This window comes from Corvus moneduloides, chromosome 31 (assembly GCF_009650955.1).
Source record: "Corvus moneduloides isolate bCorMon1 chromosome 31, bCorMon1.pri, whole genome shotgun sequence".
Classification (NCBI taxonomy): Eukaryota; Metazoa; Chordata; class Aves; order Passeriformes; family Corvidae; genus Corvus; species Corvus moneduloides.
The window spans coordinates 1,029,250-1,047,493 of NC_045506.1; the positions used below are offsets into that span (position 1 = coordinate 1,029,250).

The 18,244-nt window shown below is 60.6% G+C and overlaps 1 protein-coding gene across 3 annotated transcripts; it reads left to right on the forward strand.

The window, feature by feature from the left end:
• The first annotated feature begins 368 nt into the window (after positions 1-368).
• On the forward strand, positions 369-16,902 carry FLOT1 (flotillin 1). Of its 3 annotated transcripts, XM_032094327.1 has the most exons (14): positions 388-462; positions 509-600; positions 1,030-1,105; positions 1,196-1,286; positions 2,417-2,560; positions 3,569-3,688; positions 4,087-4,182; positions 4,446-4,598; positions 5,098-5,279; positions 6,276-6,321; positions 9,385-9,522; positions 14,096-14,251; positions 16,678-16,727; positions 16,770-16,902. In XM_032094327.1, the coding sequence occupies exons 2-14, from the start codon at positions 558-560 to the stop codon at positions 16,810-16,812; spliced, it is 1,338 nt and encodes a 445-aa protein (XP_031950218.1). In that variant the 5' UTR covers positions 388-462; positions 509-557; the 3' UTR covers positions 16,813-16,902. The 3 variants fall into 3 exon arrangements, with proteins under 3 accessions (XP_031950219.1, XP_031950218.1, XP_031950217.1); XM_032094326.1 differs by having other exon boundaries at positions 16,678-16,902; XM_032094328.1 differs by having other exon boundaries at positions 369-600; positions 16,678-16,902.
• Positions 16,903-18,244: the final 1,342 nt, after the last annotated feature.

The following is an 18,244-nucleotide window of genomic DNA, read 5'->3' on the forward strand; positions in this document are numbered from 1 at the left end:
AGCAAGGCCATGAGATGACCATAACAATGAGATGACCATGAGCAGGAGATGACCATGATCATGATGTGATTGTGACCATGAGATGACCATGACCATGAGATGACCATGAGATGACCATGACCATGAGATGACCATGACCATGACCCGGCCATGGTCTGGAGCTGCCCAGTCCCCGTCATTCCCCTCAGCTCCGGGCTCGGCCGTTACTGGAATGGTTCATTTTCCATGGATAACGTTTTACAGGGCGTGGGGCGGCCAATGGGAATCCGGGAAATCCGTGACGTCACCGGTTGCTAGGCAGAATAGGCCTCCTTTCCCGCCCGAGGGAAATCAGCCAATGGGAAATGGCAGTTTCGGTGACGTCACCGCTCTAATGCGGAAGTGCCGAGCGCGGGGGCTGCCGGGATCGGGGCGGCGGTCGCGGATCGCGATCGGTCCCGATCGGCCCCGACTGATCCCGATCGGCCCCGACTGATCCCGATCGATCCCGATCGATCCCGACTGATCCCGATCGGCCCCGATCGATCCCGATCGGCCCCTCGCTCTCCCCCGCCGCGATGTTCTTCACCTGCGGTCCCAACGAGGCCATGGTGGTGTCGGGTGAGTTCGGGGGGGCCCGGGGGCTCCTGGGGACCCCCCCCCGAACTCCCGAGAACCCCCAGAATCCCCCAAAACCTCCGCGGAACTCCCCCAAAACTCCCGGGAACCCCAAGAATCCCCCAAAACCTCCAGGGAACCCCCAGAATCCTCCCCAAAACCTCCTGGGAACCCCCCCACCGGGACCCCCAAACCCACCCTGGGAACCCTCGGACCCCTCCCAACTCCCCCCACCCCAAAACCCCGGGGTCCCCCCAACCCCTTCCCGAGGGTCCCCCCCATCCATTTCCCCCGCGGGACTCGTGAGGACCCCCTCAGCCCCCCCCAAACCCCTCCTGGGACCCCTCCCGGGGATTCCTGGGGGTCTCCTCGTGTCCCCCCCCCCTCTCCGGGATTTTGGGGTCCCCCCCCGAGCTGTCCGTGCCCCCCCAGGTTTCTGCCGCAGCCCCCCCGTGATGGTGGCGGGGGGCCGGGTGCTGGTGATCCCGTGCCTGCAGCAGATCCAGCGGTGAGGAGGGGGCTGGGGGGGAGCTTTTGGGATTGGGGGGGGTCCCCAGGGATTTGGGGTGACCCCCCCGACCCCCCCCGGACCCCCCAGGATCTCCCTGAACACGCTGACGCTGCCCGTGCGCAGTGAGAAGGTTTATACCCGGCATGGGGTCCCCATCTCTGTCACCGGCATCGCCCAGGTAACCCCAAAAAACCCCCAAAAATCCCTTCGGGATCCCCAAAATCCCCCTCGGAACCCCCCAGCTCCCCCTGGACCCCCAAACCCCCACTTAACCCCCTGGAACACCAAAACCCCCGCCCAAAACCACAAAAAATCCACTCAGGACCCCCCAAAATCCTTTCGGGAACCCCCCAAAATCTCCTCCGGGACCCCCCCAAAACCTCCCCGGGATTCCCCGAGTCCTCCCCGGGACCCCCAGATATCCCGGGCGGGTACCCCAAAACCCCCCTGGAACCCCAAAAAACGCTCTCAGGACCCCCAAAATCTCTTGGGAACCTCCCAAAAGCGCCTCGGGACCCCCAAATTTCCCTCCCGGACCCCCAACCCCCCCCCCCCCGAGTCTCCCCTGCCGGAACCAACGGGGGTGGTGTTGCCCTTTTAAATGAGGGTTATGGTGGGGCCCACCTGAGAGCGCCCTTAAAGCGGCGATGGCAGAGGGACCCTCGAAGTAAAGCGGGGAGAAGGAAGGAGCCCTTTAAAGGGGGTTCGCAGTGGTGGAGCCCACCAGGAACCCTTAAAGGGGTAAAAAAGCCTTCTTAAAAAGGGCACTCAGAGACGGGGACCGCATTAAAAGGGGCTCGAAGTTTTGGGGACCCCCAACTCCCTGTAATGGGAAGGCAAAACCCCCTTAAAAGGGGCACGGAGTGGTGGGGACCCCTAAAAATCCTTAGGGGGGGAAAAACTCTCCTTAAAAAGGGTTTGTGGTGGTGGGGCCTCCCTAAAAGCTTCTTAAAGGGGTCACGATCGAACCCTTAAAGGGTCTTGGGGTGGGGGACACCCAAATCTCATTAGAGGGGTCCAAGCCGCCCTTAAAAGGGGCTTGGGGTGGTGAGGACCCCCCTTAAAGGAGGCAAAACCTCCCTGGAAAGGGGCTTGGGGTGGTGGGGACCCCCAAAGCCCCTCCAAGGGGGGGAGACCCCTTAAAAGGGCACTGTCGTAGTGGGCCCCACCCAGCCAAGCAAGCAGCCTCTTAAAAGGGCAATGCCGCAATGACACCTTAAAGGGGCCGCACCCATTTGGGGGTCCCAGGGGTGGCCTGGGGGGCGTCCCCAGGTGATCCCAGCCCCCCCCCTCCCCCTCCCACCACAGGTGAAGATCCAGGGGCAGAACAAGGAGATGCTGGCGGCCGCCTGCCAGATGTTCCTGGGCAAGTCGGAGAGCGAGATCGGCCAGATCGCCCTGGAGACACTGGAGGGCCACCAGCGCGCCATCATGGCCCACATGACCGTGGAGGTGGGGACAGGCCCCGAGCTGGGGAGCCACGCCCACCCCAGGGAAGCCACGCCCACTTGGGAGTATCACTGACTCCCTCCCCCTTGGGATGGGACATGGCGCCTTTAAGAACTCCCAGATCCACTTGGAAGATGCAGTGGGCCATAAGCCACGCCCCTGAGATAGCCACGCCCCCGAGATAGCCATGCCCGCCTGGATGGACGCACCCCCTTGGATGACCACCCCCCCCTTAAAAGGGACGTGGCCCTTTAAGTGTCCCCTCCCCATGTGACCCATAAGCTCCTCCCCCTTGAAAAGCCACACCCCTGAGAGGCCACACCCACTGGCAAAGCCACGCCCCCAGCTCCACCCCACAGAAGCCCCGCCCCTTTGCCAAAGCCCCGTCCTCACATGCCCCGCCTTCCCTGACCACACCCACCAGAAGCCACGCCCCCTGCTCAAGCCACGCCCCCTCAATCCTGACCCCACCCCCCGCTCCAAGCCACGCCCACCTGGCCACAGCCACACCCCCCGCTCCAAGCCACGCCCATCTGGCCCCACCCCGGGTTGAAGCCACCCCCACCCGACCATCCCAGTGCAAGCCACGCCCCCATCCCCTCCCCTTTATCAAGCCACGCCCCCCTCAACCCCTCCCCCCACTCTACCCTGGCCTCAAGCCACACCCCCGGTCAAAGCCACGCCCACCTGGCCCCACCCCTTGGGTCAAGCCACACCCCAGCCTCGAGGCTGACCACACCCCTGGTTTTTAAGCCACGCCCCCACGATCAAGCCATGCCCCTGCCCCACCCACTTGTCCTAAGCCACGCCCCCATGGCTCCACCCACACCCAGCCACACCCACTTGGCTCAAGCCACACCCCTGCCCTAAGCCTGGCCCCGCCCCTTGCTTAAGCCCCACCCCAGCTCAAAGCCACGCCCACTCTGACCCACCCCTCATCTCCAACCACGCCCCGCTAAGCTCCTCCCCCATGGCCCCACCCTGCTAAGCCCCGCCCCCGGCCCCGCCCAGGAGATCTACAAGGACCGGCAGAAGTTCTCGGATCAGGTTTTCCGCGTGGCCTCGTCCGACCTGGTGAACATGGGCATCTCCGTGGTCAGCTACACCCTCAAGGACGTGCACGACGAGCAGGTGGCACCGGGCACCCCTGGGGACACACCTGGGCACAGCTGGGCACAGCTGGGCACAGCTGGGCACAGCTGGGGGGCGCTTAGGACACACCGGGGAAGCCCTGGGGGCGCACCTGGGATGTCCCGGGTGTGACCCAGGTGTGACCGAGTCGCGGGGTTACCTGTGCCCAGGTGACGGGGGGTGACAGAGGTGACACAGGTGTGATAGGGGGTGACAGGAGGTGACACAGGTGACACAGGAGGTGACAGGAGGTGGTGGCACAGGTGTGACAGGAGGTGACACAGGGGTGACAGAGGTGACACAGGTGTGATAGGGGGTGACAGGAGGTGACACAGGAGGTGACAGGGGGTGGTGGCACAGGTGTGACAGGTGGTGACACAGGGCTGTCCCCACGGCAGGATTACCTGCGCTCCCTCGGGAAGGGCCGCACGGCGCAGGTGCAGCGCGACGCCCGCGTGGGAGAGGCCGAGGCCAAACGCGACGCCGGGATCCGCGTGAGTGACCCTGGGGCCACCTGGGGCCACCCAGGGCCACCTGGGGCCACCTGGGACAGCTGGGGCTACATGGGGACACCTGGGGACAGCTGGGGCACCTTCCTGTCAGTCACTCCCCAGTACTCCCAGTACTCCCAGGGCCCTGCAGTGCTCTCCCAGTCCCTCCCAGTAGGCCCAGTACCCTTCTAGTCCCATTCCAGTCCCTCCCAGTACCCCATCCCCCAGCCCCTCTCAGTGCTCCCAGTTGAGCCCAGTCCCTGCAGGAGGCGCGGGCGCGGCAGGAGCAGGTGTCGGCGCAGCTGCTGAGCGAGGAGGCCACGGCGCGGGCCCAGCGCGACTTCCAGGTGGCCCAGGCCGAGTGCGACGGAGCCGTCAGCGCCCGCAGGGCCACGGCTGAGCTGGCCTTCCAGCTGCAGGTACCTGCCCGACCTGGGGGGCCTCACCTGGGCCCCCTGGGCCACCTGGGACCACCCCAGGACCACCTGGGCCACCTGAGCCCCCTGGGCCACCTGGGCCACCTGAGCACCCCAGGGCCATCGGGAGGGGGGGGTCTCTCCTGGGAGATGGGAGGGGTTTGGGAGCTCACCTGAAGCTTGGGACTCACCATTCCTTGGGACCCCCCCCCCCCCCCCCCCAATTTGGGTCTCCTGGGTCACCTGGGACCCCCCAGGACACCTGGGACCACCCCAGGGCCACCTGGGCCACCTGGGACCCCCCTCCAGGACACCTGGGACCACCCCCAAAAGGCTTTGGGAGCTCACCTGGAGCACCTGAGACCCCTCCAGAACACCGGCAACCTCCCAATCCTGGCGTTTCCCCCCAGATTTCTGCCTGAGGACCCCCCCCACCCCCCCCCCCCACCCCGAGGCCCCCAGGACCCTTCCCGGTGTCACCGGTCCCCCCGTGGCCGCGCAGGCGGCGCGCTCCCAGCAGGCGATCGCGGCGCAGCGCGGCGAGGTGGCGCTGGTGGAGCGGGCGCAGCGGGCGCAGCTGCAGGAGCAGGAGGTCGGGCGGCGCCGGCAGGAGCTCGAGGCCACCGTGCGCAAACCGGCCGAGGCCGAGCGCTACCGGCTGGAGCAGCTGGCTGAGGCACAGAAGTGAGCACGGCCCCTTTAAGGGCAGCCACGTCCCCCCCTCCCGCCCCCCCCGGGTCAGGCCCAGTGGCATTTAGGGGGGTCCCACCAGTTTGGGTGGAAGTGTTGCCCTTTTAAGAGAAGCATTGCCCTTTTAAGGAGAGTCCACACCTCTCACAGTAGTGGGCCCCACTGCTTTGGTGAAGCTGTTGCCCTTTTAAGGGCACCAACATTGCCATATTGGTGGGTCCCACAAGTGCAAGTGGAGCCATTGCCCCTTTAAGAGAGGTGTTGCCCCTTTTAAGAGAAGCTCCACCCCTTAAGGGAGCCACACCCCCAGTGGGTTCCATCAGTTTTGGAGGGGTCATTGCCTTTTTAAGAAAAGCATTGCCCTTTCAAGAAGGAGTCACGCTGCCTCCAGTCAGCCGCAATTCCATTCTTGGTGGGTCCCACTGGTTCAGATGAAACCATTGCCCTTTTAAGAGAAGCGCTGCTCCTTTAAGAAGAAGCCACACCCCCACCATGGTGGGTCCCACCAGTATAAATGGAGCTATTGCCCCTTTAAGAGAAGCCCTGCCCCCTTAAAGTGAGTCGCACCCAACTGGTGGGCCCCACCCTTTCATGGGAGCCCATGGCCCCTTTAAGAGAGTCTTTTAAAGGAGAAGCTACTCCCATTAAATGGGGCCACAACTTCACCCTGTGGGTCCCGCCCTGTTGGGTAAAGCCATGGCCCTTTTAAGGGGAGCCACGCCCCTTTAGAGTTAAGCCACGCCTCCTTCCAGTCAGCCATGATCCCACTTTGGTGGGCCCCACCAGTGTGTCTGGAGCCATTGCCCCTTTAAGAAACACATGGCCCGCATCTCAGGTGATGTCATTGCCCTTTTAAGAACCCCCTGCCCCTTTTAGGAGCAGCCACGCCCACTTCAAACCAGCCACTCCCCCACCCGTGTGGTCCCACTCATGGTGAGCCATTGCCCCTTTAAGAGAGGCCCCGCCCCCCTGACTTGGCGCCCCCTACAGGATGCAGGTGCTGCTGCAGGCGGAGGCCGAGGCCGAGGCCCTCAGGGTGAGCGCGGGGCCGGGGGGGGCCGGGGGGGATTTTGGGGGGTCCTGGGGGGGGTTTGGGGGTCCTTGAGGGGATTTTGGGAGTCCCAGGGGGATTTTGGGGGGGTCCCAGGCGGTGTTTGGGGGGTCCTGAGGGGATTTTGGGGGATTTCAGGTGGGATTGGGGGGGTCCTGGGGGGATTTTGGGGGTCCCAGAGGGATTTTGGGGGGTCCCAGGTGGCGTTTGGGGGGTCCCAGGTGGGATTTGGGGGGTCCCAGGGGGATTTTGGGGGTCCTTGAGGGGATTTTGGGGGGTCCCAGGCGGCATTTGAAGAGTCCTGTGGGGGGTTTGGGGGTCCCAGGGGGATTTTGGGGGGTTCTGGGGGGATTTTGGGGGTTCTTGAGGGGATTTTGGGGGGTCCCAGGCAGCGTTTGGAGCGTCCTATGGGGGAATTTGGGGGTCCCAGGGGGATTTTTGGGGGGGTCCCCAAGGGGCTTTTGGGGGATCCTGTGGGGGCTTTTGGGGGGTCCTGTGGGGGATTTGGAGGGTCCTGTGGGAGGGTTTGGGGATCCCAGAGGGATTTTTGGGAGTTCTGGGGGGATTTGGGGGGTCCTGTGGGGGGTTTTCGGGGTCCTTTAGGGGATTTTGTGGGGTCCTAAGCAGCATTAGGAGGGTCCCGTGGGGGGTTTTGAGGGGTCCCGGGGGGATTTTGGGGGGTCCCAGGGGGATTTTGGGGGGGTCCCAGGTGGCGTTTGGGGAGTCCTGGGGGGATTCGGGGGTTCCTGGGGGGGTTGGGGGGTCCTGGGGGGATTTTGGGGGGTCCCAGGTGGGGTTTGGGGGGTCCCAGGTGGGGTTTGGGGGGTCCCAGAGGGATTTTGGGGGGTCCCAGGTGGCGTTTGGGGCGTCCTGGGGGGATGTGGGGGGTCCCAGGGGGATTTTGGGGGGTCTTGAGGGGATTTGGGGGTCCCACGTCTGGGATTTTTTTGTATTTCTGGGGGATTTTTGGGGTTTCTCGTCATTCCCGGGAATTCCCAACGAACCCAATCCCATTTCCGGAGATCCCAACCCTGGTTTTGGGGTCCCCGATCCCATTCCCGATGTTCCCGATCCCATTTCCGGGGGTCCCAATCCCATTTTTGGGGGTCCCGGCCCCATTTTGGGTTTCCCCATCCCATTTCCGGTGTCCCTGACCCCATTTTTTGGGGTCCCTGACCCCATTTTCAATGTCCCCGATGCCGTTTTTGGGGTCCTGATCCCATTTTTGGGGTCCCCGATCCCATTTTTGGGGGTCCCGGCCCCATTTTTGGGCTCCCCGATCCCATTTTTGGGGGTCCCTGACCCCATTTTTGGGGGTTCTGACCCCAATTTTGGAGTCCCTGACCCCGTTTTTGGGGTCCCTGATCCCATTTTTGGGGTCCCCGATCCCATTTTGGGGTCCCCAATCCCATTTTTGGGGTCCCCGATCCCATTTTGGGGTCCCCGATCCCATTTTGGGCTCCCCGATCCCATTTTTGGGGCTCCTGATCCGATTTTTGGGGTCCCCGATCCCATTTTTGGGGCTCCCAGTCCCATTTTGGGGTCTCCACCCCCATTTTTGGGGTCTCCAGCTCCATTTTGGGGTCCCCAGCCCCATTTTTGAGGTCCCCAGCCCCATTTTTGGGGTCTCCAGCCCCATTTTTGGGGTTCCCAATCCCATTTTTGGGGTCCCCGATCCCATTTTTGGGGCTCCCAATCCCGTTTTTGGGGTCCCCGATCCCATTTTTGGGGCTCCTGATCCCATTTTTGGGGTCCCCGATCCCATTTTTGGGGCTCCCAATCCCATTTTTGGGGTTCCCAATCCCATTTTTGGGGCTCCCAATCCCGTTTTTGGGGTCCCCAATCCCATTTTGGGGTCCCCGATCCCATTTTTGGGGCTCCCATCCCCATTTTTGGGGCTCCCATCCCCATTTTCGGGGCTCCCATCCCATTTTTGGGGCTCCCATCCCCATTTTTGGGGTCCCATCCCCATTTTCGGGGCTCCCATCCCCATTTTTGGGGTTCCCATCCCCATTTTCGAGGTTCCCATCCCATTTTTGGGGCTCCCAATCCCATTTTTGGGGTCCCCGATCCCATTTTTGGGGCTCCCAATCCCCATTTTCGGGGCTCCCAATCCCATTTTTGGGGTCCCCGATCCCATTTTTGGGGCTCCCAATCCCGTTTTTGGGGTCCCCGATCCCATTTTGGGGTCCCCGATCCCATTTTTGGGGTCCCCGATCCCATTTTTGGGGCTCCCAATCCCATTTTTGGGGTTCCCAATCCCATTTTTGGGGCTCCCAATCCCGTTTTTGGGGTCCCCAATCCCATTTTGGGGTCCCCGATCCCATTTTTGGGGCTCCCAATCCCATTTTTGGGGCTCCCAATCCCGTTTTTGGGGTCCCCGATCCCCATTTTCGGGGCTCCCATCCCCATTTTTGGGGTCCCCGATCCCATTTTTGGGGCTCCCATCCCCATTTTTGGGGTTCCCAATCCCATTTTTGGGGTCCCCGATCCCATTTTTGGGGTCCCCGATCCCATTTTTGGGGTCCCCGATCCCATTTTTGGGGCTCCCAATCCCGTTTTTGGGGTCCCCGATCCCATTTTGGGGTCCCCGATCCCATTTTTGGGGTCCCCGATCCCATTTTTGGGGCTCCCAATCCCGTTTTTGGGGTTCCCAATCCCATTTTTGGGGTCCCCGATCCCATTTTTGGGGCTCCCAATCCCGTTTTTGGGGTCCCCGATCCCATTTTGGGGTCCCCGATCCCATTTTTGGGGTCCCCGATCCCATTTTTGGGGCTCCCAATCCCATTTTTGGGGTCCCCGATCCCATTTTTGGGGCTCCCAATCCCGTTTTTGGGGTCCTCGATCCCATTTTTGGGGCTCCCAATCCCGTTTTTGGGGTCCCCGATCCCATTTTTGGGGCTCCCAATCCCATTTTTGGGGCTCCCAATCCCATTTTTGGGGTCCCCGATCCCATTTTTGGGGCTCCCAATCCCGTTTTTGGGGTCCCCAATCCCATTTTGGGGTCCCCAATCCCATTTTGGGGTCCCTGCCCCCTCTCCCCCGCAGGTGACGGGCTCTGCCCGGGCTGCCGCCCTGGGCTCGCGGGCGCGGGCGGAGGCGGCGGCGGCGGCGGCCAAGGCCGAGGCCTTCGGGCAGTTCCGGGACGCGGCCGTGGTGGATCTGGTGCTGCAGAGGCTGCCCCAGGTGGGGCACGGCACGGACAGCTGGGGACAGCTGGGGACAGCTGGGGACACTTTGGGGACATTGGGGACACTTTGGGGACACTTCGGGGCACTTTGGGAACTTTTGGGGACTTTTGGGGACAGCTGGGGACACTTTGGGGGCACTTTGGGGACATTTTGGGGACACTTTGGGACATTTGGGGACTTTTGGGGCCATTTTGGGATATTTGGGGACACTTTGGGGACATTTGGGGGCATTTTGGGGACATTTGGGGGCATTTTGGGGACATTTTGGGGACATTTTGGGGACACGGCAGGGACATTTGGGACATTTTGGGGCACCTTGGGGACATTTTAGGGACATTTGGGGATATTTTGGGGACATTGGGGACATTTGGGGACATTGGGGACACTTTGGGGACATTGGGGACACTTTGGGGACATTTGGGGACATTTTGGGGACATTTTGGGGACATTGGGGACAGTCTGGGATATTTGGGGACACTTTGGGGACATTTGGGGACTTTTGGGGCCATTTTGGGATATTTGGGGACACTTTGGGGACATTTGGGGGCATTTTGGGGACATTTGGGGGCATTTTGGGGACATTTTGGGGACACGGCAGGGACATTTGGGACATTTTGGGGCACCTTGGGGACATTTTCGGGACATTTGGGGACATTTTGGGGACATTTGGGGACATTTTGGGGACATTTTGGGGATGTATTGGGGACATTTTGGGGACATTGGGGACACTTTGGGGACATTTGGAGACACTTTGGGGACATTTGGGGACATTTTTGGGACACTTTGGGGGCACTCTGGGGACATTTTGGGGACATTGGGGACAGTCTGGGGACATTTGGGGATACCTTGGGGACATTTTGGGGACACTGCAGGGACATCTGGGACATTTTGGGGCACCTTGGGGACATTTTCGGGACATTTGGGGACATTTTGGGGACATTGGGGACATTTGGGGACACTTTGGGGACATTTGGGGACATTTTGGGGGCATTTTGGGGACACTTTGGGGACATTTGGGACATTTTGGGGCACCTTGGGGACACTTTGGGGACATTTTTTGGGACATTTGGGGACATTTTGGGGCCATTTTGGGACATTTGGGGACGTTTTGGGGACATTTGGGGACACTTTGGGGGTGGCAATTCTGGGACACTTTGGGGACACCTTGGGGACACTCTGGAGGCACTTTGGGGACTTGGGGACGTGGTGGTGGCATTTTGGGGACATTTTGGGACATTTGGGGGTTGGCAGCTCTGGGACACTTTGGGGACACTTTGGGGACATTTTGAGACATTTTGGGGACATTTTGGGGTGGCAGCTCTGGGACACTTTGGGGGGTGGTGGCACCTTGGGGACACTTGGGGACACTTTGGGGACATTTGGGGACATTTTGGGGACACTTAGGGACATTTTGGGAACATTTTGGGACATTTGGGGACATTTCGGGGACATTTTGAGGACATTTTGGGGACACTTTGAGGACATTTGAGGACATTTTGGAGACGTTTTGGGGCATTTTGAAACATTTGGGAACATTTTGGGGACATTTTGGGGACATTTTGGGGGGTTGGGGACACTTTGGGCGGTGGCACCTTGGGGACACTTTGGGGACATTTTGGGGACATTTGGGGGTGGCAGCTCTGGGACACTTTGGGGGGCTGGTGGCACCTTGGGGACACTTTGGGGACACTTTGGGGACATTTGGGGGACATTTTGGGGGGTGGCAGCTCTGGGACACTTTGGGGACACTTTGGGGCACCTTGGGGACATTTGGGGATATTTTGGGGACATTTGGGAACATTTTGGGACATTTTGGGGACACCTTGGGGACACCCGGGGGTGGCAGCTCCGGGACCCTTTGGGGACATTTCGGGACATTTGGGGACACTCTGGGGACATTTCGGTGGCCCCGAATTCCCGATTCCCCCCCATTCCCAGCTTTCAGCCCCGGCACTCCCAGAATTCCCCAAATTCCCGGATTTCCCCCCAAATTCAGCGTTTTCCTCCGGAATTCCCGGATTTCAGCCCCGACCGCAACATTTCCCCCCAAAATCTCCCAATTCCGGCCCCAAATTCCCAGATTTCAGATAAAAATTCCCAATTTTCAGCCCCAACTCCCCAATTTTTGGATAAAAATTCCCAAATTTCACCCCGGAATTCCAGTTTTTCCTCCAAAATCCCCAAATTTCAGCCCCCACCTCAACATTTTTCCCAAATTTGGACCCGAATTCCCGAGTTTCAGCCCCAAATCCCCAAATTTGACCCCAAATCCCCAAATTCCAGCCCCAAATCCTCAAATTTGCTCTCAAACCCCCAAATTCCAGCCCCAAATTCCTGAATTTCACCCCCAAATTGACAAATTCCTGCCCAAAGCCCCAAATTTCATCCCCCAACCCCCCAAATTCCGGCCCCAAATCCCCGAATTTGATCCCAAATCCCCAAATTTCAGCCCCAAACTCCCAAATTCCAGCCCCAAATCCCGAACCCCCAAATCCCGAATCCCCGAAATCCTGACTCCCCAAATTCCCAAATCTGATCCCAAATCCCCGAATTTCAGCCCCAAACCCCAAACCTCAAATTTGACCCCAAACCCCAAACACCAAATCCGATCCCAAATCCCCAAATTTGACCCCAACTCCTCAAATTCCAGCCCCGAATTCCCAAATTTCAGCCCCAAATCCTGGCCCCAAATCCCCAATCCCCAAATCCCACATTCCCATATTCCCAAATCCCCGAATTTGACCCCAAACCCCCAAATTTCAGCTCCAAACTCCCAAATTTGACCCCAAACCCCAAATTCCAAAACCCCTCATTCCCAAACCCCAAAATCCGGTCCCAAATCCCCAAATTTGACCCCAAATCCCAATCCCCAACCCCCAATCCCAAATCCCCTCATTCCCAAACCCCAAAATCCGGTCCCAAATCCCCAAATTTGACCCCAAATCCCTGAATCCCGAATTCCCAAACCCCAAATTTGACCCCAAATCCCAATCCCCAACCCCCAATCCCAAATCCCCTCATTCCCAAACCCCAATCCTGCACCCCAGACTTCAAATCTGACCCCAAACCCTGAACCTCAAACCCCAAATGTGACCCCAAATGTGACCCAAAAGCCGGAACCCCAAACCCCAAATCTGAGCCCGAAGCCCAAACCGCAAACCCCAAACCCCTGAACCCCAAATCCCAAACTCCAAACCTGACCCCACACCTCAAATCTGACTCCAAACCCGACCCCAAACCCCAATCCCGCACCCCAAACCCCAAATGTGACCCCAAACCCTGAACCCCAATCCCAAATCCCCATTCCCAAACCCCAAATGTGACCCCAAACCCTGAACCCCAAAGGTGACCCTAAACCCCAAATCCTGAACTTCAACCCCCAAATCTGACCCCAAATATGACCCCAGACCCCAAATGTGACTCCAAACCCCAATCCCACACCCCAAACTCCAAACCCCAAACCCCAAACCTGGCCCCAAACCCCAAACCCCAAATGTGACCCCAAATCCCCAAACCCCAAATCCCCAAATCTGACCCCAAACCTGATCCCGAACCCCAAATGTGACCCTGAATCTGACCCCAAATGTGACCCCAAATGTGACCCCAAACCCCAAATGTGACTCCGAATCTGACCCCAAACCCAGAACCCCGAACCCCGAATCCCGAACCCCAAATGTGACCCCGAACCCCGAATCCCGAACCCCAAACCTGACCCCGAACCCCAAATGTGACCCCAAACCTGACTCCAAACCCCAAATGTGACCCCAAACCCCAAATGTGACCCCAAACCTGACCCCAAATGCGACCCCAAACCCCAAATCCCCTCATTCCCAAACCCCAAACCTGACCCCAAACCCCAAATCTGACCCCAAGCCTGACCCCAAACCCCAAACCTGACCCCAAATGTGACCCCAGACCCCAAATGTGACCCCAAACCCCAAACCTGACCCCAAACCCCAAACCTGACCCCAAACCCCAAATGTGACCCCAAACCCCAAATCCCCTCATTCCCAAACCCTAAACCTGACCCCAAACCCCAAATGTGACCCCAAACCCCGAATGTGGCCCCAAACCTGACCCCGAACCCCAAATCCCAAACCCCAAATGTGACCCCAAACCCCAAATGTGACCCCAAACCTGACCCCAAATGTGACCCCAAACCCCAAACCTGACCCCAAACCCCAAACCTGACCCCAAACCTGACCCCAAACCCCAAATCTGACCCCAAATGTGACCCCAAACCCCAAACCTGACCCCAAACCCCAAACGTGACCCCAAACCCAAAATGTGACCCCAAACCCCAAATCCCCTCATTCCCAAACCCTAAACCTGACCCCAAACCCCAAATGTGGCCCCAAACCCCAAACCTGACCCCAAACCCCGAATGTGGCCCCAAACCTGACCCCGAACCCCAAACCCCAAATGTGACCCCAAACCCCAAATGTGACCCCAAACCTGACCCCAAATGTGGCCCCAAACCCCAAACCTGACCCCAAACCCGACCCCAAACCTGACCCCAAACCCCGAATCCCGACCCCAAACCTGAGCCCGCCTTTTCCTCCCCTCAGGTGGCCGAGGCCGTAGCGCGCCCCCTGGCGGCGATGCAGCGGCTGACGCTGGTGGGCGGGGCCGGCGCTGTGGGCGTGGCCAAAGTTCCCGCCGAAATCCTGGACCTGGTCACGTGCCTGCCCCGCGCCGTGGGGGCGCTGGCACGCGGCTGCCAGGTGGGGGCGGGGCGGGAATTCGGGGTTTTTGGGGTGAATTCCGGGGGTTTTGGGGCTGCCGGGTGGGGGCGGGGCGGGAATTCGGGGATTTTGGGGTGAATTCCGGGGGTTTTGGGGCTGCCAGGTGGGGGAGGGGCGGGAATTCGGGGTTTTTGGGGTGAATTCGGGGGGATTTGGGGTGAATTCGGGGGGATTTGGGGGAAATTCGGGGGGAATTCGGGGGTTTTGGGGGGAATTCGGAGTTTTTGGGGCTGCCAAGTGGGGGCGGGGCGGGGGGGGGGTTGGGGGGTTTGGTGGGAATTCGGGGGGAATTTGGGGCTGCCAGGTGGGGATTGGGGGGAATTCGGGGGGTTTGGGGTTTCTGGGGGGAATTCCGGGAGATTTGGGGGTTTTTGGGGGGGAATTCCGGGGGTTTTGGGGCTCCCAGGTGGGGTTTGGGGGGGATTCCAGGGATTTGGGGTTTTTGAGGGGAATTCGGGGGGATTTCGGGGAATTCCGGGGGATTTGGGGTGAATTCGGGGGGATTTGGGGGGAATTCGGGGGGATTTGGGGGGAATTTGGGGTTTTGGGGGGAATTTTGGGGGTTTTGGGGCTGCCAGGTGGGGTTTGGGGGGAATTCCGGGGGATTTGGGGTTTTGGGGGGAATTTGGGGCGACTTGGGGGTTTTGGGGGGAATAAAGGGGGGTTTTGGGTTTTTGGAACTGCCAGGTGGGAATCTGGGGGGAATTCCGGGGGATTTGGGGTTTTGGGGGGAATTCGGGGGGTTTTGGGGTTTTTGGGGGGAATTCGGGGCTGTTTGGGGCTGCCAGGTGGGGGCGGGGCTTGGGGGGAGTCTGGGGGGGTTTGGGGTTTTTGGGGGGAATTCCGGGGGTTTTGGCGGGAATTCGGGGGGATTTGGGGTATTGGCGGGAATTCGGGGGGATTTCGGGTTTTGGGGGGAATTCGGGGGGTTTTGGGGATTTTGGGGCTGTTTGGGGCTGCCAGGTCGGGGCGGGGCGGGGGGGAAGCCGGAGATTTTGGGGGGATTCGGGGGATTTGGGGTTTTTGGGGGGAATTCGGGGAGATTTGGGGGGAATTTGGGGGGTTTTGGGGAGAATTCGGGGGGGAATTCCGGGGGATTTGGGGTTTTGGGGGGAATTCGGGGGGAATTTGGGGGATTTGGGGTGAATTCTGGGGTTTTTGGGGCTGCCAGGTGGGGTTTGGCGGGAATTTGGGGGGAATTCGGGGGGATTGGGGGTTTTTGGGATGAATTCGGGGGTTTTGGGGCTGCCAGGTGGGGATTGGGGGGAATTCCCGGGGCTTTTGGCGTTTTGGGGGGATTTCGGGGGATTTTGGGGGGAATTCGGGGAGATTTGGGGGGAATTCGGGGGGTTTTGGGGTCAATTTGGGGGGTTTTGGGGAGAATTCGGGGGGGAATTCCGGGGGATTTGGGGTTTTGGGGGGAATTCGGGGGGAATTTGGGGGATTTGGGGTGAATTCTGGGGTTTTTGGGGCTGCCAGGTGGGGTTTGGCGGGAATTTGGGGGGAATTCGGGGGTTTTGGGGCTGCCAGGTGGGGATTGGGGGGAATTCCGGGGGGTTTGGGGTTTTGGGGGGAATTCGGGGGGGGGGGTTGGGGTTTTTGGGGGGAATTCCGGGGGGTTTGGGGCTGCCAGGTGGGGTTTGGGGGGAATTCGGGGTCTTTGGGGGGAATTCGGGGGGTTTTGGGGTTTTTCGGGGGAATTCGGGGCTGTTTGGGGCTGCCAGGTGGGGGCGGGGCTTGGGGGGAGTCTGGGGGGGTTTGGGGTTTTTGGGGGGAATTCCGGGGGTTTTGGAGGGGAATTCGGGGGGATTTTGGGGCTGCCAGGTGGGGTTTTGGGGTGAATTTGGGGCTTTTGGGGGGAATTCGGGGGGTTTTGGGGATTTTGGGGCTGCCAGGTGGGGTTGGGATTTTGGGCTGAATTCCGGGAGTTTTGGGGCTGCCACGTAGGGTTGGGAGCGAATTCTGGGAATTTTGGGGTGAATTACGAGGATTTTGGGGGGAATTAGGGGGATTTTGGGGGGAATTTGGGGGGTTTTGGGGTGAATTCAGGGGGTTTGGGGGTTTTTGGGGCTGCCAGGTGGGGTTTGGGGGGAATTCTGGGGATTGGGAACAGGGTGGGGTTTTGGGGAAAATTCAGGGGTTTTGCGGCTCCCAGGTGGGATTGGGGTGAATTTGGGGGTTTTTGGGGCTGCCAGGTGGGATTGGGGTGAATTCCGGGGATTTTGGGGCTCCTGGGTGGATTTGGGGTGAATTTGGGGTAAATTTGGGGGATTTTGGCGCTCCTGGGTGGGTTTGGGGTGAATTTGGGGGATTTTGGGGTGAATTCGGAGCACTTTGGGGCTCCCAGGCGGGTTTGGGGCCGTTTGGGGGATTGGTGACACCTCCGCTCCCGTTTGTCCCCTCAGATGACCCCGACGGACCCCGAAACGTCCCCGAACGTCCCCAAAACGTCCCCGAATGTCCCCAAAACGTCCCTGAACGTCCCCAAAATGTCCCTGAACGTCCCCAAAATGTCCCCGAGTGCCAGCACCTCGCAGTGACCCCGCAGCGCCCCCCAAAGTGCCACCCAAGTGCCACCATCCCCCGGTGCCACCGTGTCCCCAAAGTGCCACCACCCCCCAGGTCCCCAAAGTGCCACCGTGTCCCCAAAGTGCCACCACCCCCCAGGTCCCCAAAGTGCCACCAACCCCCGGTGCCACCGGTCCCCAAAGTGCCACCACCCCGTGGTGCCATCGTGTCCCCAAAGTGCCACCACCCCCCGGTGCCACCGTGTCCCCCAAGTGCCACCACCCCGTGGTGCCATCGTGTCCCCAAAGTGCCACCACCGCAGCGCCACCAAAGCGTCCCCGAGGTGCCACTGCCACCCCCGAAGTGTCCCCAAGGTGCCACCACCACCCCTGGCAGTGTCCCCAAGGTGCCACCACCCCCCAGTGCCACCCCGGTGTCCCCAAAGCAATAAAGTCCCTGCGCCGACAGAGCCACCTCGGGGGGGTTGGGGACACCTCGGGGACACCCTGGGGACATCGGGGGGGGGGTTGGGGACACCCTGGGGGGGACCCCGAGGATGGGGAGGGGACATTGGGGACCCCAAGAGTGACCCAGGGACCCCCAGGGGACAGCGGGGACCCCAAAGGGACACAGGGAGCTCGGAGGTGACCCCAAAGTGACCCCAGGACCCCCCCAGGTGACCCCAAAGTGACCCCAGGACCCCCCAAGTGACCCCAGAGTGACCCCAGGACCCCCCAGGTGACCCCAAAGTGACCCCAGGACCCCCCCAGGTGACCCCAAAGTGACCCCAGGACCCTCCAGGTGACCCCAAAGTGACCCCAGGACCCCCCAGGTGACCCCAGAGTGACCCCAGGACCCTCCAGGTGACCCCGAAGTGACCCCAGGACCCCCCAGGTGACCCTGGGAACCCTCAGGTGGGGACATGGGGACACCCAGAACCCTCCAAGTGACCCCAAAGTGATCCTGGAACCCCTCAGGTGACCCCAGAGTGACCCCCAGGGGACACTGGGGACCCCAAGGTGACCCTGAGACCCCCCCCCAGTGACCCCAGGGGACAATGGGGACCCCAAGGTGACCTCAAAGTGACCCCTGGACCCTCCAAATGACCCCAGAGTGACAAAGTGACCCCCAGGTGACCCCAGGGACCCTCAGGTGACCCCAAAGCGACTCCAGAACCCCTCAGGTGACCCCCAGATGACCCCAAAGTGACCCTGGGACCCCTCAGGTGACATTGGGGACCCTCAAGTGACCCCAGAGTGACCCCAGGACCCTCTGGGTAACCCCAGAGTGACCCTGAGACCCCTCAGGTGACCCCAAAGTGACCCCCAGGTGACCCCAGGACCCTCCAGGTGACCCTGGGGACCCCCGTGTGACCCTGGAACCCCTAAGGTGACCCAAAGTGACCCCAGGACCCTCCAAGTGACCCCAAAGGGACCCCAGGACCTTCCTGGTGACCGCAGAGTG